We start from the raw sequence: 22,616 nt of genomic DNA on the forward strand, positions 1-22,616 counted from the left end.
TACCTTTCACGCAAAGAAAGAAGCTCAAAGAGTGGTTCAAATAAATATAATTTTAAACAGGATGGGACAATAAGAGGTTTTGGGGCCTTCATATTCACATATGGCCCAACAGTAACAGAAGTTACAGGGAGCCCTCATAGTTCAATTGCCTAGTTTAAAAGGTGCTGCATAGGCTATGGGACACATATATTACAACATAAATACACATTTGTTTTCATTATTAATGGGTTTTCTGAACCAAACTGGATCTCACGGCCTTAAACCCCAGGGCCCCCCCGGGCTTCTGTCAAGGGCCCCTGGACACTGGCCCCATAGGCCCGGTCCGTAATCTATCCCTGGGCATGATGCACACTTTTTAGATAGTTGATGTTAAAATATCAACTATCTTAAAAGCTCATGAGCTCATGCGGTACGGTACTGAACAAATAGCAATATTTACACATGATTTGACAGTTTATTTGATTAAATATAGAGTAACGCTGAACCAGAAAGTGCACAAAGTCAATAAAAAAAGTCTCTCGACTTTGTATGTGAACTCAGTAGTTCACTTTCACACTGGTGTTTTTAGGCTGAGGCTACTGCTTGTTTTGAGAAAATCATAAATTCATAAAGGATATCAAAATCCACAGTAAAGTATGAGCATCCTGCCGAGAAACACGTTCACAATCTCATGAGGAAGCTGAAACCAGACGTCGATTCCCAGCGAAGTTAAAAACATGCATGAGTTAATCTTCACTTTACTATGAGAGGATAAGGTAAAAATCTACATCTCCACTCGAGCACTCCAACCGATCTCCTACACACCTGTGCCTCTTTAAAGACAAGTAATGTGTACTGCAGATTAATAATATAAATGTATAAAATAATATTTTAATATTGTTGCAGTGTTTTTTTCTTTTTTTTTAGATTTGTCTTTATCATGCTTCTAGGTTGCAATATTTTTCTCAGTGAAAATTTTAAACAATTTACAATAATTGATTATATGCAATTCAGGCCATTTTATGATCATGATTGTCTAACTGTACATTGTCATTCTTATGTTACATAAGAAAGAGGTTTGTTAAGAAACATGCAGACTATTTCTGGTGTCTTTCCCTTTAAATTATGCAGTATAATGCATATCTCATTTAAAGGTGTAAATGTTGCAAAATAATATTATTTAAAAAGAAGATTGTTTCTAAAAGAGGACAATCTTGAACTTGAACATTCTTTTTCCTTCTGGCTTTACTCCTGCACTTACCCACAGTAGTGATTTTTATGTTAAATAGTATCTATATATTAAATAATAGTCAATATAATGACTTTTACACAGAAAATTATTTTATGACCGTAAAGTTAAATTTTAACATTGCATAATGCATTATATTTTATAAAGTACTGTATAAAACACAAAAGCTGTTCAAGAACATTGATTTTTTTGTTGTTGAAATCTTCAAACTTGGAAATTTACTTGGACAGTTTTATTCAGTGGACAAAAACTTACAGTATTATATCACAACTAGGAAGTTACAACAAGTCGATCTACTTTTAAATTCACTCTTCCACTCTCGTGCATAGGTGTTATTCAGCATGATCCACATTGCACTCTCTAGCAATGTTTCATTTCAGTTGCCTGTATATGGTAACTATAAGCTAACTACAAGCACATAACACATAATCATTTTCATGAGCAAAGCCTTGACTTTAGTCATTGCAATATATTCCTTTTCACAAATAAGTTAGGCCTAATGGATGAATATCACATATGTAGCACACGGTGGTGGGTAGCACTCGTCTCAGTTACTGTCACTATAAAAGCAAAACTATGGACCAGAATCAGAAGATTTGGATCAGCAAAATTAGCAAAGATGATAGTAAGAAAGAATAAAAACAATTAACCACTCAGACCTCTGAAATGCAGCTAATTTCTGAAATTCAACCTCAGTTTCTCAATTTCAAGTTCAATGTCTTGTTTTCACATTCCAAAACATTTATGAGTAGGAATGTTCATCAAAAATGAATGCAGTTCAGTCCATTAAGAGAAAAGGGAAAAAAGGAAAAAAAATTCCCATTCCCTGTCTTCACTTGAAAAACACAATGTATGCAGTTCTGTCCTAAAACTCTTTTTACTCTGTTTCCAGGTACGAAACGATGGGATGGCTCGCCAGTCCAAACCAGGGATAGAATCCACAGCCAGGGCAGGATTCAGGATCACAGCAGCAATTTTTCATACATTCACAAGTTACAAATAAAACACACACACACACACACACACACACACACACACACACACACACACACACACACACACACACACACACACACACACACACACACACACACACACACACACACACACACACACACACACACACACACACACACACACACACACACACACACACACACACACACACACACACACACACACACACACACACACACACACACACACACACACACACACACACACACAAAAACGGCCTTGCAAAAACAAAAGCCAAAATCAGTAACTCATTCAAGTAATAAAGTTTCAAATGACCAAGTCTGTCTGTGCTGCTGGTCTTAATTGAAGTTGACATTTCTTTTTTACTTGTTCTCCTCATCATTTTCATTGGAAACTGAACTGACTGTGTTTTTTCTTGAAACATATCCTGAGTCACATGAACGGATAGAGCTGATAGAGTCACTTCTATGTACTGTGAAGGAAAAACAAGTTCAGATTAGCATTTTTGTCTTCATTACTAATTATGAGTAATAAATCTAATGCATGATACACTTTATACTCAGTTTACTTAAGTGATGTTCCCTTACGAGAACGTTCTCTCGTACTGCGTTGAAAACGCTGTGGGAAAACTCCTTTTCTCGAGAATATTGAAGCCTTTATTTTAAAACGCATTGCTGCAGCACATGCGAGAGCTAGAAGCTCGCGTGAGCGTGCTGATTGGCTTGTGCAAAGCAACTGCACGAACCAATGGCGGAACAGCAGAGGAGCGCGAGCCAATCGGGGCGCTTGGCACTCTGCCAGAGTCAAGCGCGCGAAACTGCACGTGACAGAAGAGTATAAATGCACAGAGAATCCGCCATTTGACAGATTTTATCTCCTTCAGCTTTCGACTCACCTCGTCGCTGATTCTCTCCGAGTGAAGCCGCTCGTCGTCGAACAGCCGTCCAGCGGAACAGCTTCGCATCCCGGCATCTGCCAGCTGAGCGTTTCCCTGTGGCATCCGACGAGTATCCTTTTTCTCTTTCTCTCTCTCCTAAAAGAGCAAATTCGCTGTTTTCACAGCGCGCGGTGTTGATTCAAATGCCGCTCTCTATCTGTGAATACTGCGGGTTTCCCCTGCTTGTGTTTACAGACACACACTCTGTGTGCTGCCTGTCTCGGCCCTGAGCACGCCGAGTCAGCGCTCACTATAGGCGGCTGCCTTCTCCGCGACGGGATGCCTGTTTCTTCTCTCCGCTCGAGACTCGCTCTCGCTTCGTCGGTGAGTTATCCCGCCCTTCTTCCGTCTTCGGCGCCCCGCGAGCCCCGTAGGAAGAAGCGGCGCGATCATGAGGCGTCCTGAACGCGGTGAGTTTAGCGGATGCACGCTGGGCTTTTCTCCACGTGCTTCCCCCACGCTCTTCTCAGTTCTGTTCTCTCAGAGCGACCAACGCCCCTTGTCTGAAGCGGCGGGATTCATCTCTTTTGACGGATCTGCTGATGTTATTGCATGACGCAGTTCCGTGGTGGCATCTGAGAACGAGGATTGGTCGGGCTCCGCGGACCCCTCCCCCCCGTCTCAGTTAGACCCTTCTGACTCTCGAGCGAACATCGATGCCGAACTCTTCCGCGTCATGTCTCGCGCTGTCAACGAGCTGGGACTCTACTGGTTTTTCTCCAGCTGAGCCTGCCAGAAGCCGCCTCGACGAGTGGTACCTGCCGGGGCGCCAACAGGCCCCTCGTCAGCGCGCCGCTCCATTTCTGCCTGAGGTCCACTAAGAGCTCACAAAAAGCTGGCGCGCGCCCTTTTCAGCTCGAACGCGCTCATCTGCCTCTTCAACGCCCTCCAATGTTGACGGCGCTGAAGAAAAAGGTTATGTGGAGGAAGCGGTCGCTGCACACTTATGCCCTCCCACTGCAGGAAGTTGGAGGTCTAAGACTGTGCACCCATCTAAGCCGTGCATAACTACTTCGGCCATTGCCAGCCGCGCTTATGCTGCCGCCGGTCAAGCCGCCTCTGCTCTCCACGCCATGGCGACCATCCAAGTGTTTCAGGCGAAGCTCCTCCGCTACATGGATGAGTCAGGCCCTGACCCAGACACTTTTAAGGACCTCAGAAGTGCGATAGATCTAGCGCTACGGGCCACTAAGACCACCGCTCAAGCACTGGGCCGCAACATGGCAGCCTAGCAGTTTTAGAGCGCCACCTATGGCTGACATTGACCGAAATCAGGGACGCAGACACAACCGCCTTCCTCGATTCTCCGGTCACAGCATCTGGTCTCTTCGGCCCATCTGTCAGTGGCTTCGCAGACCGCTTCACTGAGGCTCAGAAAGTCTCCAGCGCCATGAAGCATTTCCTCCCTAAACGCTCCAGTTCGGTCCAACGGCGCCCCAAGAGCACGCCGCAACCTGAGAGGGTAGCTTCACAAGTCCTCCAGCCCCGCCCAGTGGCTGAGACTAGCCAGCGCATGAAGCATGCAAAACGGTTCCTGTTCCCTAAGCGCCAGGGCCCGCAGCCGAAGCTCACGCTCGATCACGAGCCCAAGAAGCCGTCCTAACCGGCTTAAAGAGGGGTCATTGTCCCGCCGCGGCCGGACCAGCCCCGAAGATCGCTCGAGTGCTACTCTCAGCCCCCTCTTCAGTTCAGGCGGTTGGAGCAGTATTAAATGCAGAACATGGGCCCGTCACCTGTCACGCACCCCTGCACTCAAACGCTGTTTTAACAGCGACCCACAAAAAGCACAAATCGAGCAAAAATTTCTCCCTCACATACATGTCAGTTCGAACCCCCAACACTGGGCGTTCCAGATATGATAATGTCTCTGTCTCTGCGGGCTCTAGCTTGGCAAGCTATTCCCGGAGTTTCAGAACGGGTAATGAACATCATAAAGCGCGGTTACTCGCTTCAGTTCGCCCGCAGACCACCGCGTTTCCGTGCGGTTATACAAACCACGGTAAGGAGCACACTGAGTCATGTCCTCCGCACCGAAGTGTTAAGTCTGCTGGCCAAAGGGGCCATCGAAAAGATCCCCCTTTCTCAGAGCGAGTCAGGTTTTTTACAGCCGTTACTTTCTTGTTCCAAAGAAAGACGGCGGCCTGAGACCCATTTTAGATCTGAGACATCTGAACAAGGCTCTCATGTCACGGCCGTTCAGAATGCTCACGACCAGACACATCCTGGCGCAAATTCGCCCAGGCGACTGGTTTTTCTCAATAGATCTAAAAGACGCTTACTTTCACATTCAAGTGAACCCCCACCACAGGCCATTCTTGAGATTCGCCTTCAAGGGGCAGACATACCAGTACACAGTCCTACCATTTGGACTAGCACTGGCACCTCGTACATTCACGAAGTACATGGATGCAGCTCTCTCCCCCCTGAGACAGCGGGGAATGCGCATCCTGAACTACCTCGGCGATTGGCTCATATTGACCCAGTCAGAGGCGGAGTCACATACTCACAGAGCCTGGCTCCTCAGACATCTAGAATGTCTAGGGCTCAAGGTCATATTTGCCAAGAGTATTCTGTTGCCCAGCCAACGTATCACGTTCCTGGGAACAGTTCTCGACTCTGTACTTATGAGAGCATGGCCCACACCGGCCCGTGCTCTAACGATTCAGCAGCTCGCAGCATCGCTCACAGAGCGCTCTTATGTACCCCTCAGAACGTTCCAGAGGATCCTTGGCCTCATGGCCTCTGCATCATCAGTACTCCAACTCGGCCTACTGCGTATGCGTCCTCTTCACCTGTGGCTAGCACCTCTGGTGCCACCCCATGCCTGGCATTCAGGCCACTTGGTTATCAAGGTAAACCAGCGCTGTGTTCAAGCCCTGGCACCTTGGAAAGACGCCAGCTGGTACCAGCAGGGCGTAAGCATGGGGGTGGTCTCAGAGAGGAGGGTGATTTCAACAGACGCTTCCAACTCAGGTTGGGGAGCGCTGTACGAGGGCAGGCCTGCCTCCGGCCTCTGGTCGAGCTCGGAGAAACGCCTACACATCAACTGCCTCAAATGAGAGCAGTTTTTCTGGCCCTGAAAACCTTCCTCCCATACCTGGCTGGACACCACGTATTGGTCCGGACGGACAACATGTCAGTGGTATCTTACATAAATCGCCAGGGCGGCCTCAGGTCCCGCATCCTGCTTGCCATAGCCACCCAGCTACTGTTATGGGCTCACACCAATCTGCGCTCGCTCAGGGCAGCTCACGTGCCGGGCACGTTGAACACAGGAGCAGACATGCTCTCTCGGGGCAGGGTTCCCCCAGAGGAATGGTCTCTCCACCCTCAGACGGTTCTCCTACTTTGGGAGGTCTTCGGGAAGGCAGAAGTAGATCTCTTCGCCTCAGAAGACAATCGTCACTGCCCAATCTTCTTTTCAAAGAACAGGGATGCGTTGACCCACGACTGGCCCAGCCTTCCCCTCTATGCGTTTCCTCCGGTCTCGATGCTCCCTCAGGTCATCGAACGGATCAGAGACACAAAATGCGCAGTGCTCCTGATAGCTCCTCTCTGGCGAACCCAATCTTGGTTCCCGGAGCTGATACGGCTGTCTGTGACAGACCCTTGGCCAATACCAGTGAGGCGCGACCTCCTGGCTCAGGCCAACAGGACTATATGGCATCCCCGTCCCGATTTGTGGGCCCTACACGCTTGGCCACTCAACGGGTACCCCAGGACCTCCCAGAGGGCGTCCTGAACACGATCAGGGAGGCTAGAGCTCCGTCTACCAGACGCCTCTACCACCATAAATGGTCAGTGTTTTCCAGCTGGTGTTTAGCTCGAAACCTCGACCCACACACTTGTGAAGTACCAAGAGTGCTATCCTTTCTCCAGGAGATGCTGGATGCGGGTCGTTCCCCCTCCACTCTCAAGGTATACGTAGCAGCCATTGCTGCACAGCATGTATCGGAAGCCGGAGCCTCCTTAGGAAAATGCGACCTTATAGTTCGCTTCCTTAAGGGCGCCAGAAGGCTTAACCCGCCTCGGCCGCCATCTGTCCCAGCATGGGACCTTTCTTTGGTTCTGCGGGCTCTTAAGGGACCTCCCTTTGAACCACTTGAGTCAGCCGACCTAAAACCTCTCTCCCTGAAAACTGCCCTGCTGTTGGCACTGGCGTCAGTCAAGAGAGTAAGTGACTTACAGGCGCTCTCTACTAGCGCTTCCTGTCTGGAATTCGGCCCCAATGACTCTAAGGTCATCCTTAGGCCAAGACATGGATATATTCCTAAGGTGCTCTCAACTCCGTTCAGAGCCCAGGTTATTTCTCTGTCAGCTCTTCCCACTTCAGAAGAGTTCAGTGATGTTCTCACACTCTGCCCTGTACAGAGTTTTGAGAATTTATTCAGAGCGTTCAGCCTCTTTCAACCCAGCCATTAGGGAGGCACAAGCCAGTGCACTCTTAGTGCCGGTCCCAAGCCCGGATAAATGGGGAGGGTTGCGTTAGGAAGGGCATCCAGCGTAAAACATGTGCCAAATCAAATATGCGGGTCACAAATAAGAATTTCATACCGGATCGGTCGAGGCCCGGGTTAACAACGACCGCCTCAGGTATCGTTAGCCAACAGGGTACCGGTGGAAATTGGGCTACTGTCGGCCGAAGGAGGAGGAGGAGAGGAGGAAGACGTCTACAGAGGCGACGGGGAAAGGAGATGTGTAGGAGAGTGGAGGTTCGGGTTGGTACTTTAAATGTTGGCACTATGACTGGTAAAGGGAGAGAGTTAGCTGATATGATGGAGAGGAGAAGGGTAGATATGTTGTGTGTTCAGGAGACCAAGTGGAAAGGGAGTAAGGCCAGAAACATTGGAGGTGGGTTTAAACTGTTCTATCATGGTGTGGATGGAAAGAGAAATGGTGTAGGGGTGATTATGAAGGAAGAGTACAGTAAGAGTGTAGTGGAGGTGAAGAGAGTTTCTGATAGGGTGATGATCGTGAAGGTGGAAGTTGAAGGGATGATGATAAATGTCATCAGTGCCTATGCTCCACAAGTCAGCTGTGAGATGGAGGAGAAGGAAAGATTCTGGAGTGAATTAGATGAAGTGGTAGATGGTGTACCTAGAAATGAACGATTGGTGATTGGGGCAGACTTTAATGGACATGTAGGTGAGGGGAACAGAGGTGATGAGAAGGTTATGGGTAGGTATGGCCTAAAGGAGAGAAATGTGGAAGGGCAGATGGTGGTAGATTTTGCTAAAAGGATGGAAATGGCAGTGGTGAATACGTATTTTAAGAAGAAGGAGGATCATAGGGTGACCTATAAGAGTGGAGGAAGGTGCACACAGGTGGACTATGTTCTATGTAGGAGATGCAACCTGAAGGAGATTGGAGACTGTAAGGTGTTGGCAGGGGACAGTGTAGCTAGACAGCATCGGATGGTGGTCTGTAGGATGGTTTTAGAGACGAAGAAGAAGAGGAGGAGAGTAAGGACTGAAAGAAGAATAAGATGGTGGAAACTGAAGGAGGAAGACTGTAGTGTGAGGTTCAGGGAAGAGGTCAGACAGAGGCTAGGTGGTGGTGAAGAGGTGCTGGATGATTGGGAAACTTCCGCAGGAGTGATGAGGGAGGCAGCTAGAAAGGTACTTGGTGTGACATCTGGAAATAGAAAGGAAGACAAGGAGACGTGGTGGTGGAATGAGGAAGTGCAGGGGAGCATAAGGGGAAAGAGGTTAGCAAAACAGAAGTGGGATCGACAGGGTGATGAGAAAAGTAGGCAGGAGTACAAGGAGATGCGGCAACAGGTAAAGAGGGATGTGGCGAAAGCCAAGGAAAAGGCATACGAGGAGCTGTATGAGAGGTTGAACACTAAGGAAGGAGAAAAGGATTTGTACCGATTGGCCAGGCAGAGAGATCGAGCTGGGAAGGATGTGTTGCAAGTTAGAGCAATAAAGGATGGAGATGGAAATGTGTTGACTAGTGAGGAGAGTTTGTTGAGAAGATGGAGGGAGTATTTTGAGCAGCTGATGAACGAGGAAAATGAGAGAGAGAGAAGGTTGGATGATGTGGTGTTAGTAAAGCAGGAAGTGGATAGGATTAGTAAGGAGGAAGTGAGAGCAGCAATTAAGAGGATAAAGAGTGGAAAGTCAGTTGGACCAGATGACATACCGGTAGAAGCATGGAGATGTTTAGGAGAGATGGCAGTGGAGTTTTTAACCAGATTGTTTAACAAGATTTTGGAAGGTGAGAGGATGCCTGAGGAATGGAGAAGGAGTGTGCTGGTACCGATCTTTAAGCATAAGGGAGATGTGCAGAACTGCAGTAACTACAGGGGAATTAAGTTGATCAGTCACACCATGAAGTTATGGGAAAGAGTAGTGGAAGCCAGGCTGAGAGAAGAGGTGACCATCTGTGAGCAACAGTATGGTTTCATGCCGAGGAAGAGCACCACAGATGCCATATTTGCTTTGAGAACGTTGATGGAGAAGTATAGAGAAGGACAGAAGGAGCTGCATTGTGTATTTGTGGATCTAGAGAAAGCGTACGACAGAGTGCCAAGAGAGGAGTTGTGGTATTGTATGAGGAAGTCAGGTGTGTCAGAGAAGTATGTGAGGGTGGTGCAGGACATGTATGAGGACAGTGTGACTGCAGTGAAGTGTGCAGTAGGAACAACAGACTGGTTCAAGGTGAAGGTTGGACTGCATCAAGGATCGGCCCTGAGCCCTTTCCTGTTTGCAGTGGTGATGGACAGGTTGACGGACGAGGTCAGACAAGAGTCTCCCTGGACTATGATGTTTGCGGATGATATTGTGATTTGTGGTGAGAGTAGTGAGCAGGTTGAGAAGAGCCTGGAGAGGTGGAGGTACGTGCTGGAGAGGAGGGGAATGAAAGTCAGTAGGAGTAAGACAGAGTACATGTGCGTAAATGAGAGGGAGGGCAGTGGAGTGGTGCGGTTACAGGGTGAAGAGGTGAAGAAGGTGGAGGAGTTCAGGTACCTGGGGTCAACAGTGCAAAGTAATGGAGAGTGTGTTAGGGAAGTGAAGAAAAGAGTGCAGGCAGGGTGGAGTGGGTGGAGAAGAGTGACAGGAGTGATTTGTGATAGTAAAGTATCTGCAAGAATGAAAGGAAAAGTTTATAGGACTGTGGTGAGACCTGCGATGTTGTATGGGTTAGAGACAGTGGCATTGAGTAAAAGGCAGGAGGCGGAGCTGGAGGTAGCAGAGCTGAAGATGTTAAGGTTTTCGTTGGGAGTGACGAGGATGGACAAGATTAGAAATGAGTTTATTAGAGGGACAGCGCATGTTGGACGTTTTGGTGACAAGGTGAGGGAGGCGAGATTGAGATGGTTTGGACATGTGCAGAGGAGGGACATGAATTATATTGGTAGGAGAATGCTGAGGATGGAGCCACCAGGAAGGAGGAAAAGAGGAAGACCAAGGAGGAGGTTCATGGATGTGGTGAGGGAAGACATGCAGGTAGTTGGTGTAAAAGAGGCAGATGTAGAGGACAAGGTGGTATGGAGACGGATGATCCGCTGTGGCGACCCCTAATGGGAGCAGCCGAAAGAAAAAGAAGAAGAAGAAGAAGAAGTTCAGCCTCTTTCAGACAGTCTGAACAGCTTTTTGTTTGTTTCGGGGGCCGAACCAAAGGTCTTCCCGTCACGAAGCTCACGCTGTCCAGATGGATAGTGGATGCCATTGCTCTGGCCTACACCTCACTGGGCCTTACATGTCCCAGAGGTGTTAGAGCTCACTCCACGAGAGGCGTCGCCTCCTCATAGGCCTGGTCGAGTGGTGTTCCTATCGAAGACATTTGTGCGGCGGCCGGATGGTCTGTCCCGTCCACATTTGTGAGATTTTACAACCTGGAAGTTCCTGCTCTGCAGGCACGAGTTCTCTCTATCTAAGCTCTGGCTCTGCGGACCCAGGCTGGTTTTGACATTCTTTCTGTCACACTTGTGCGACGACCGGCTAGTCTGTTTCGTCCACATTTGGAAACGTTACAACCCAAAAGTCCCTGCTCCGCAGGCATGAATTCTCTCTAGCTAGGCCCTGGCTCTATGGATCCAGACTAGTTATGAAAATGTCTATGCAGGACGTTATGCGCTATATAACGTATGCGGCGGCCGGCTGGTCCGTTCCGTCCACATCTTAGACCTCTATGGTACCTGCCTTATAGGCATGAGTAGTCTCTATCTAACGCTGGCTCTGTGGACCCAGACTAGTTTTTGACTCAGACACTGGTTGTCATCTCGTGTTGTGGGATTCTTAAGACTGGCCCTTGGCCCAGCTTTATCTGTTTGGATATCTAAGGGCCCGAAGATTCGGTCTCTTTATCCTAGGCTATTCTGTACTTCCTGGAGCTCTCGGTGAGTCAGATTGGCCAAAGACGACAAGCACGGCGTTTTAAATAGTGTTCCCACAGCGTTTTCAACGCAGTACGAGAGAACGTTCTCGTAAGGGAACGTACTTGGTTATTTACGTAACCTCGGTTCCCTTAGAGATAAGGGAACGAGTACTGCGTTGCCTTGCCGTGCTATTGTCTCTTATGGCAGGTGTCTTTTCGCTTCAGTCGATTTAAACCTGTCAAATGGCGGATTCTCTGTGCATTTATACTCTTCTGTCACGTGCAGTTTCGCACGCTTGACTCTGGCAGAGTGCCAAGCGCCCCGATTGGCTCGCGCTCCTCTGCTGTTCCGCCATTGGTTCGTGCAGTTGCTTTGCACAAGCCAATCAGCACGCTCACGCGAGCTTCTAGCTCTCGCATGTGCTGCAGCAATGCGTTTTAAAATAAAGGCTTCAATATTCTCGAGAAAAGGAGTTTTCCCACAGCGTTTTCAACGCAGTACTCGTTCCCTTATCTCTAAGGGAACCGAGGTTACGTAAGTAACCAAGTACGTTTTTTCATTTTCAGTTGAATACTCACATACATCGTCAGAAATGCCCGCATCCCATCTTGCACTGAATGTCCTCTGTTTTTGGCTTTCACTTACGCTCTCTGTGAAAATTGTTGATTACAAAAATTTCACTGAATGCAAATTGTGAAAGTATTTATTGCTTGTGTCAATTATGTTTTTAAAATATGCCTTTCAACATATTCATTGAGTAACTCAGATGAAGGACTACACATTCACTCACCACATAGAACACAACACTTTGAGTATAATTACTGTTAATTAATACCATTTACAATGTCATACGCACCAGATTCAGTTCTTGAACATGCAGGATGTAAAATCTTGAAGTCATCTGACATACTGGCATCTGTTTTTTCCACTGATGTTTCATGGACTATAGAAAAGAAGAAGAGACATGGGACAGATGAAAGAGAATATTTCACTCTTGTATAAACTTCTGCACTGGCTGTATAATGTCCATCATATAATAAAAAGGTTTGTTCAGAAACATGTAAACTATTTATACTGTCTATTGGCTTTTATTAAAGTGTTAAAGGGGTCATATAATGCCATTTTTGTACAAGCTAATATGATTCTTTAGGGTCTAAATTAAAAGTTTGTAATATACTTTAATTAAAAATTCTCATTAGTATTGTAAGAAAACACTCATTTTACCTGGTCAAAAACAGCTCTGTTTTCAGCACGCCGTTTCAGTGCATGTGTCTTTAAATGATAATGAGCTTTGCTCACCCCGCCCCTCTGTTCTGTGCGTACACCGTATTAGACATTCTCTGACCGTATCTAACACAATAACCACGTGTTATTCGTTATAAACGTGGGATTATGAATTATATTGAGAACGTCGTACATAGAAAACATGCCGTAATGTACCCTGAGTGTAAACCTTAGACGCATTCATCATGAAGCCTGCAGCAAGGTTTGCAAATTTCGCAAAGATTAATATAAATACTAATATAAAGGTTAATAAAACATTACACTCACATCTTCTGGAGGTTCAGCAGGAACACGTTGGTACCGATCCGTTTTTTTCTCGTTTGTAAAGCTGTCTGGTGTGAAATGATTCGCGCAAACATGAAAGCACAGACGATTGTGGGGAATCCCCGTGAGGGAATCCCCGCGTCAATCCTTTGGGCATATCGCTTCAAAAACAAAACTCAGCCACTGCTTCTTCAACGGCTCGGATTTAGGAACATCCAAATGACTGCTGTGTTCCTTATTACATAAGAACAGAACACCACAATCGCTTAGACGCCATTCTACTCCAGCATATCAACAATGGCGGACTACTATGACGACAGCTGTCACAGCTCGCTCAGGGCGGGTCTTGTGTTGAAACACGGCTGTCAATCACAATCGCGGGAGGGGCGTACGATCTTATGACGTCACAATATCGAACGGCTTGATTTCAGAGATGGTCAAACATATAAGGAGATTAAAACAAAACCACTGGATGGATTTTTATCATGATAGGATGGTTGTGTACAGGCACTGCCAACAGACATTTCAGTGCAATCAACTTGTAAAAGTGCATGTACCATTATATGACCCCTTTAAAGATACTGGCTTCTCTTATTTGCACTGAAAAAAAGAGACACAGTACAGGTGAAAGAGAATAAGTCAATACGTTATGAACTTTCATTTATTGTATGACTCACAATCAGGAGGATAGTCCAGGCTCTGTTTGGGTTTTTGTGGCACATCATCATCAGTGTTCTCTGCCATGTCCACATTCTCCAGCTCTGTGACCTCTTCGGATCCAGCTCCTTTGATTATTTCTGTTTTGAAACAATGTGTATTGTGAAAGATACAAATAAATTTGGCTTTTTTTGAGATTTTTGAGTTGATCACTGATTTCTCATACAAGTAGTGCATGAAAGTATATATATATATCGAAATATAGATAGTGCATAGTAATCTCTTAACTCTGATTTGCTATTTTCTAAGTTGATTACTACGCATATTGAATTTCATTCTGCGTTTCTAAATTATTTATGCAAATATATAATAATGTGTTGACATTAATCTACAGTTCCCTCTTCTGGCTTGTGTAAATACATCTTCCACAACACACCAGATTGACCTGGGCTGTGTTTTCCAGGACATGGTAAGCCTAAGCAAATCATAATTGGCACCAATAGTACAATCCACTAAAGAATGTAAAACAAGAACATAGAACACAACACTTTGAGTATAATTACTGTTAATTAATGCCATTTACAATGTCATACGCACCAGATTCAGTTCTTGGACATGCAGGATGTAAAATCTTTAAGTCATCTGACACACTGGCACCTGTTATTTCCACTGATGTTTCATCAAGAAGGACCATAGAGAAGAAGAAGAGACACAGGACCAATGAAAGATAATATTTCACTCTTGTATAAACTTCTGCACTGGCTGTATAATCCATCACATAATAAAAAGGTTTGTTCAGAAACATGTAAACTATTTATACTGTCTATTGGCTTTTATTAAAGTGTTAAAGATACTGGCTTCTCTTTGCACTGAAAAAAGAGACACAGTACAGGTGAAAGAGAATAAGTCAATATGTTATGAACTTTCATTTATTGTATGACTCACAATTAGGAGGATAGTCCCTGCTCTGTCTGGTATTCTTTTGTGGCACATCATCATCAGTGTTCTCTGCCATCATGTCCACATTCTCCAGATCTGTGACCTCTTCGGATCCAGCTCCTTTGATTATTTCTGTTTTGAAACAATGTGTATTATGAAAGATACAAATAAATTTTGCTTTTTTGTGCGATTTTTGTGCTTACCACTGATTTCTCATCCAAGTAGTGCATGAAAGTATATATATATATATCAAAATATAGATAAAGTGCATGGTAATCTCTTAAATCTGATTTGCTATTTTCTAAGTTGATTACTACGAATTATGAATTTCATTCTATGTATCTAAATTATTTATGCAAATGTATAATAATGTGTTAACATAAATCTATTATCCCCTCTTCTAGCTTGTGTAAATACATCTTCCACAACACACCAGATTGACCTGGGCTGTGTTTTCCAGGACATGGTAAGCCAAATCATAATTGGCACCAATAGTCATACAATCCACTAGCAAAGAATGTGAAACGAGGCACATATTACTAACGTTAACTGACGGTATAAAAGAGAGCGCACGCACTTCTGTTGCATGCTCTTGATTGCTGATCGCACATTATTAATCATATTCTTTTGGTTTCTCTATCTGATATATTTAAAAATTACAAATAAAATGAAAATATAGGTATTGGTATCGACAGATCCCAAAAATGAAAGAATCAACATCGGGCTCGTTCTGGAAAAAGTGGTATCGGTGCATCCCTACTTATGATGTTTTTTGGGAAATGCAGCCCTGGATGTTTGACGTCAACTTATTTAACCTATCCATTAATCTATAATATAGAATACACATCAAATAATTGTCATATGTGATCTGTTATGCTTTGACTATGTAAATATTATATGAAATATCTAATTTAACATTAATAATAAATATTACAACTCTTAGTTTAACTGTTTACAAACATTTCATGTTATACATATATGTATAAAATAAATATATATATATATATATATATATATATATATATATATATATATATATATATATATATATATATATATATATACAATATAATTAAACATATATTTGACTTTTACTTTTTCATATCAAAAGATACAGAGTAAGACCTTGATAAAATTCTGTACAGTAGACTGTACATAAAAAGATTGATCACAATATTAATTGTAACACATTATAAAGTGTTACAGTTGTTTACAATGCAATAGGCATATCATACTAAGAACCACTGAAATTAAAACTTTAAATGTTTGTATGCAGGATTAAATCTCTACACATGAACCGGTTTAAGACCAGAAATGAATAAAGACAATACACAGGCATTATTGACCTCAACAAACTAGGAATCGTAACCAGGAACAACCATAAACAGTTAAGAATGACTAAGGCAAGGTTTAGGACTCCAACATAAAGGTGTTCAGCCTGAATAATGAAAACATATTATTTCATAGAAAACATATACAGTAACTGCCAAAATGCTCCTAACATGACACATACTATACTGTGTCATAACTCAAAACTGAGGATTAATTTCATACAACAAACTCTTTAGCCCTTTGTTTCTTTCATTAATGTACAGCAACAGCCTGTTAACTAACACAGTGCAACTAAATCACTTCCACATTACATTTTCATTTATAACAGTGTTAACGCAGACATAAAAAACTATAGCTATACTATAGATAAACAGGTACTCATAGACGGAAGGATACCAATGCTCATATTTAGCAAAATACATATTTTACATATTAAATTTTGTATTATGTTTTGTTATTATGTCGTATGTTAATATAAAACGTCTTACCTGACATTAATGCACAATTCCCATCACTCTTCTGAGTAGACGGAAATGCCAACAGAAAAAAACAAAGTTCCTTCTCAAGTGACATAGTAGACCTTCCGGTTAAGCAGGAAGAAGAATGCATGACACACATGAACACATGACCATGAAAACAAATATATCTAAATAAGAATATACTTATGTTTTAACCACAAAGTTACATAAAAAAATGATTATTAGGTACAATGTTATTTTGTTTATGTTGTATTGAAAAACACTTTTACTGCTATTGATGATATGGTCAGGTTTAAAAGTGGGTTAATGTGAAAGGGATGGGTCAACAGTGTAATTATAGATATAAATTAATGCATTACACTGTAATTTCATGCAGGTATTTATAAGTTTTGTAAAACATGTATATGTACACAATAAGTGCACTGTATCATATGTATTTAAATGTTAGTAAAGACACTTAATATAAAGTAAAGACCAAGTACACTGTAAAAACAAATGTAAAAATCAAACCTACAACCAGTGGCGGAGCCAGGATTTTTTCATAGGGGTGGCCAGGCAAGGGCCAGCAACCAGTCTGGGGTGGCACATAAATCTTAATTATTTTATCATAAAAATAATTTGACTATAATGTATTGGACTGTTTTAGTGCCTACACAACTGAATAAAGTTATTTTGTACTTAATTGTAATTGAGATAGTAGTGAATTAGGAATCATGGAATACATGAGTGATTTTTTTTTTATTTTTTATTACCCACCACCTCATGGTAAAATTAATTAAATAGTAATAAAAGGGCACACACTATAGCTAAAGTTCAACTTGCTCAGTTAGCTTGGTTCTGGTTCTCAAAATCTCTAATAGCTTGTTCTACACATTGTTGCATCTTCATGGATGAGATAACATGCAGATACTGTAGTCCAAAGATTATTCAACCTTCAATACGTTTTATATGATCAATGAACTCTTCAACCAATTCTGAGTTTGTCAAAAAAGTTTAACTTTCTATATTAGTTGTCAAAATAAATAATTGCAACAGTTCTATCATACCTAAATTAAAAAGGAAAACAAAAGTTCTCTTTTGAATCCCCATGTGCAAGAATGTGAACAAGGCGGAAGTCAACAGCACATAATGTAAAATGTTATGTTTTTCATAATGTAATGTTGCCAGAATGTAAAATTAAGTTATTTTATGGATTTAAAAATTATCCATTTTTGTTTGTCCTTTACAAATTAACGCAAAATGAATGCCTATCGCACAGTGCTCACATTTATTTGGACATTAAAACATTACATATCCATTTGTGCCTATTGTGATCTCACATAGCAGAATATTTTAATCCAGACACATGTGACACATGCAGGGCCGGTTCTAGACATTTGGAGGCCTTAGGCAAAATTCATGTTGGAGGCCCCCCACCCCCAATAAAAAACACTTGAAACAAATATGATTCCTAACTTTTTTATTTATACAACATTTCATTTTAAATTTAGTATATTTTTACTTACACAGTACATAAGTTTGGACAAATTACTATTTTTAATGTTTTTGAAAGAAGTCTCTTATGCTCATCAAGCCTGGATTTTATTTGATCAAAAATACAGAAAAATAATATAGTGAAATATTATTACAATTTAAAATAATGGTTTTCTATTTTACTATACTTTAAAATATATTTCTGTGATGCAAAGCTGAATTTAGTGTCACGTGATCCTTCAGAAAACTTTATAATATTCTGATTTATTATCAAATGTTAGAAATGGTGCTTAATATTTATTTTATAACATGTGATACTTTTTTTCAGGATTTTTTGATTATTAAAAAGTTGTTTTAAAAAAGTCTTCACTATCACTTTTATATATTTAACACATCCTCGCTGAATATTCCTGTTTTTTTTTCTGTATTTTTGATCAAATAAATGCAGGCTTGTAGAGCATAATAAGAAACTTCTTTCAAAAACAATAAAAATAGTAATGGGTCCAGACTTTTTACTGGTAGCCTACTACATCAAACTTTATCTAAAGTAATCTCTTTTTTGTTTAATGAAGATGTTATTGTTCTTGTTGTTATTTTGCTGGTGTATTCAGTTTATTCACAGTTCCAGAATACCACTTCAGTAGATGAACATAAACGTGCTTTTATAATTGTTTTCATAGCTGCGTTATGGGCAGAGATTGCATTGCTACCTTAAATATGCTATACACAAATCAAGTGGAAGAGAAAGATACGATCGCTACTGAGCAGGGAAAAAAATCTAAACTAATATTCGTATAGGCTATGATGTCAGGGTATTATCTAATCATCAGCAGAATATAGAAGATAGACCCATAGATATGAGATCCTTTATTTGAAACATTTAAAAATGTTGCAGTGTGTTGGTTTTTTAACTTTGAATACAAACGTCTTATCTTTTACTTTTGTAGCTTTTTTACTAGTCAGCTCCCAACGCGATGTTATTCATTGTACGCGCAAATTCAAAGCGTCGCGTCTGGGCACGTTAATGACGCTCGCACTCTTTTAAACTCGTAGACTAACAAAGCGGTGAATGATTTTTCCAGAAATGACGCTGATCTACAGTAGCCCACACGTTTATATTTAAAATACATTGCAATCACTCCAAAATCGATGACCTGCATTACGAGCTGTGCTTCTTTGCGTGCCTATGTAGACTTTTGTACAGTCATGGGCTGGCGTTAATGTGACGTAATGTAACAGTCTATGGTTAAGATAAACATCGTCACTATTTTTAGTTAATTAATAAATTTTGAAATAAATTGTAGATAGGACATTTGTACATTTATTTATTTATTTTTTATTTTTTTGTCCCTCTGTCTGGGCCCCATCCCGCCAATCGGGCCCTAGGCACGTGCCTAGTTTGCCTTTGCGTTAATCCGGCTCTGGACACATGTATAACAAATACATGCATGCAGTTTTGACCGCTTTAATCGCCGTTTTGATTCTTACATGAGTTAATTGACGACAGAACTACGGCTACAGCGCGCCGCATTTGCGCGTCATGTTCGTACCTCAAGCACAGTACAACTCTCAGCCGTATGACAGGAAAGTTCGTTAGTTTTACTGACATTTGGCCTGACAACATCTCATCTTACCGAAGATAGCCAACTGAATAAGGACAACGCGCTTTTCTCAGCATCTGACAGAAGTGTCACAGGCTTTCACACACATTTTCTAAAATAAAAGTAGCATCAGAAAAAAAGAGAATTACGTTTGCTGTTGACTGCACACTATTCGACTTACTCAAAACGGTCTTGCAACCCACCAGTTGAGAAAGATTGACTCTATATTTACTATGTGCATATCACTGTCTGATGTTCTGCTGAAGCTTATTCGGCACTTGCACATTTCCGCACTCGTTTGGCTTGCGCCTGGCGCTGAGGTGAAGTTGGAGTGTGCGTCTGAAAAGTCTCACGTTTTTTGTGGTCTTAAAGAGACGGTTCAGCGTTTTAAAAAACGCGATTTTTGTCAATAAAAAAAGGGACAGAAACAGCAGTTGTGAGAGGGGCTGGGGCGCTGTAAAGGGGGGGTAAACGATGACGATTCTCGGGGCCCATGACTAAGAGGGGGCCCAGAGAAGCCCCCAATAAAATTGTGGTGCTAAAAAAATATTTGATAGTAAAAATTATTAACTTTAAATTATTCTATTTGCTGTTTCCTGGTGTCAAAAAAATGTATTTGTTTAGGAAACACAAACGTCCGTGGGCCCCTCTCCCCCTCTCGATTATCATAAAATGGTTCAGTCCGCCCAAATTGTATCCAGGCAACACAAACAGCTTGACTTCACTTATATCGCCGGTGTGATGAAGTATCATAGAACCGAACGGTTCGTTGGACCATTTTTCCTGCCGACCAAAATTTCATTATTTCAAATGTAGGCGCGTTGCGCGTGGCAAGCGCGCTCATAATGTAAGAGACGCCGGCGCGACCACAACATTGTCCAACATCAAATGTGCAAACGTAATGTAAGCGGAACGAAACTGGGCTACTCGTTATTGTGTGGTTGACGAACCGCTTATCAGTTTGGACCAGTGCAGCGCGAGCGATCTTGATCAAGCGACACTGTTACACGGCGGTAATAAGAGATCCAGTAAATAAATCATTTGAATTCACCACAGAAGCAATAACAACGCTGTGAGATCTAGTGAGAAACATTCTCATTTCTCCGTTTTTAACAGATCAAACAGCGCGTGGAAGCCAGGAAGAATAATTGTGCCATGAATGAAGTGAACTATCCAGTGTCCACAGATCTGCAACATTCACCATGGATTTACTGTAGTTACACTAACTGCAACCATGGAAGTTTGACAGGAATAGTAGGCTAATGGCTTCAAGTAACATTACATCGGTTTTATTTTGACATTATAAATACAATTGCTGCCCTCAAATGTTAATCTGAACTAAAAATAGACCGTTGTTTATAACTACTACAATATAAGGGTTACATTTCATTTTTTTTCAAGGAGCTGTTTTGTTTATGCTCCTAAGAAGAGTCTATTATTGCTCCATCATTGGTCAAAGTGTGTTAGTTTTAATAAAATAATAATAATAATAGAAAAAAAATTCTCTGGCATTTATTTCTTTTTGCTGTATCGAAAACGTACCAAACCGTGACACAAGTGTATCGTATTGAACGAACCGTGAATTTTGTGAACCGTTACACCCCTACTATCTATATCTCTCTTACCTATCTGTCTAGCCCTCTGAAGCAATGGTTGAAGCAATTTGAATGCTGAGAAACTTTACTAAGACGATTTGAAAAGTTAGTTTATCTGTTTATTGTTATGAATGTTTGATATCTACCAAAAACATCACTTTGGAGTGTGTTGTTGAATGAGTTTTTTATAATAAATGCATTTTTAATTAAAACATTTGTTAGTAATAGTCATTATTGGGATTTGATCTGGTGTTTTACAACTGCATAATGGGTGCGATGTAGGTGGTCTTAAAAAGGTCTTAAAAAAGTCTTAAATTTGGGGTGATCAAACCTGGGGAAACCCTGGAAAGAGGCAAAGGGTCGACAGTATGTTACCCAATATTTCACAAGAAAAGTTGAGTTTGTAAGTAGGCCTAAATTGTTAGTGGACCGCCCGTGACAATGATCATAGCCTACGGCAATTTTCTGTGCGTACGCACGCTTTGTACATGAGGCCCCAGGTCTCTACGGTAGCATTTTTCGACAAGTTAGCACGTTTCGATAGAGCAGGGTGCAGCGGGTGCACGGCTTTGCCTCACATACATACAAATATAAATATATGTGAATACACTATATGACACATGTACAGCTATGCACAGTATATACATTATACAGTACTGAAGTAGTGCAGTATTACAGAGGACAAATTACGGGTGTGGAAATTGTCTGATTGACTTAAATATATGAGAATGATAGTCAAAATACCATAAACCATGATTTTATGTAAATAATATGAAAAAAGTCTCAGCTGTGTTGGGGGCCCTGTCAAGATTCTTTTCATGGGGCCCAAAATCCTTAGCAGCGCCCCTGGAGAGGGGTGGCCAAAGGGGTGGCCAAGCTTAGACCAAGGGTGGCCACGGCCACCCCTGGCCACCCCCTAGCTCCGCCCCTGCCTACAACATGCTTCATCTTATTAGAAGTCAAAAATATGATTTAACATGACCAACTCAACCTGGCTGAATTAGCTTCCACCAACAAAGGTCAGATCAAGCAATAGTTCATTAAAAATAACAACTACCCACATTTACTTTTAAGTGTACTACTTACAGTCATGTTTTGAAAGCCTGAAAGTCATGATGCTTTAGAATAAATATTTAGCAGCTCAAAAACATATGATCAACATTCATGCTTTTTCGTGAATTTCAGGCATGTTACTTGATACATCAAACAAGTACATGAACTTCCAGGTACAGTATATTACAGTAGTGTCTTGTGTAGTCAGTAGAATTAGAGAATTACTGAATCTCCTTTAGATACAACCAAAAAATATGATGACAACTCACCAGACACCAGACATTACTCAAAGAAGAAAACAAGGGAAAATCTGTGTTTTGTGTTTTCACTGAACATGTGGATTAGTTTGTTCTCAACACACAACACTACATATTCCCAAATACTATCCTGAAATGGCTGTTAAAGGAATTCTGACATGAAATGAGGGAATGGAAGAACATTACAAGAAAGGCAAAACTTTGCCTTTTAAAAGA

General features: G+C 42.2%; 1 protein-coding gene across 1 annotated transcript; it reads right to left on the bottom strand.

Annotated features, from left to right (window-relative positions):
• Positions 1-904: 904 nt before the first annotated feature.
• On the bottom strand, positions 905-16,521 carry LOC308680217 (uncharacterized protein). The gene is made up of 7 exons (XM_081348232.1): positions 16,431-16,521; positions 14,617-14,742; positions 14,269-14,340; positions 13,692-13,811; positions 12,323-12,409; positions 12,045-12,116; positions 905-2,678 (listed from the first exon to the last, which is right to left on the bottom strand). The coding sequence occupies exons 1-7, from the start codon at positions 16,513-16,515 to the stop codon at positions 2,569-2,571; spliced, it is 672 nt and encodes a 223-aa protein (XP_081204358.1). The 5' UTR covers positions 16,516-16,521; the 3' UTR covers positions 905-2,568.
• Positions 16,522-22,616: the final 6,095 nt, after the last annotated feature.

This window comes from Scardinius erythrophthalmus, assembly GCF_964197995.2.
Source record: "Scardinius erythrophthalmus genome assembly, chromosome: 20".
In the NCBI taxonomy this organism is placed as follows: Eukaryota; Metazoa; Chordata; class Actinopteri; order Cypriniformes; family Leuciscidae; genus Scardinius; species Scardinius erythrophthalmus.

Excerpts from the sequence above, each read along its gene's own strand:
- LOC308680217 (XM_081348232.1), bottom strand. The coding sequence starts at position 16,515 with ATGTCACTTGAGAAGGAACTTTGTTTTTTTCTGTTGGCATTTCCGTCT. Across the intron at positions 12,410-13,691 it reads CCTGGACTATCCTCCTGATT|TCCATGAAACATCAGTGGAA; the intron begins GTGAGTCATACA and ends TCTTTTCTATAG. Across the intron at positions 12,117-12,322 it reads ATGTTCAAGAACTGAATCTG|AGAGCGTAAGTGAAAGCCAA; the intron begins GTGCGTATGACA and ends CAATTTTCACAG.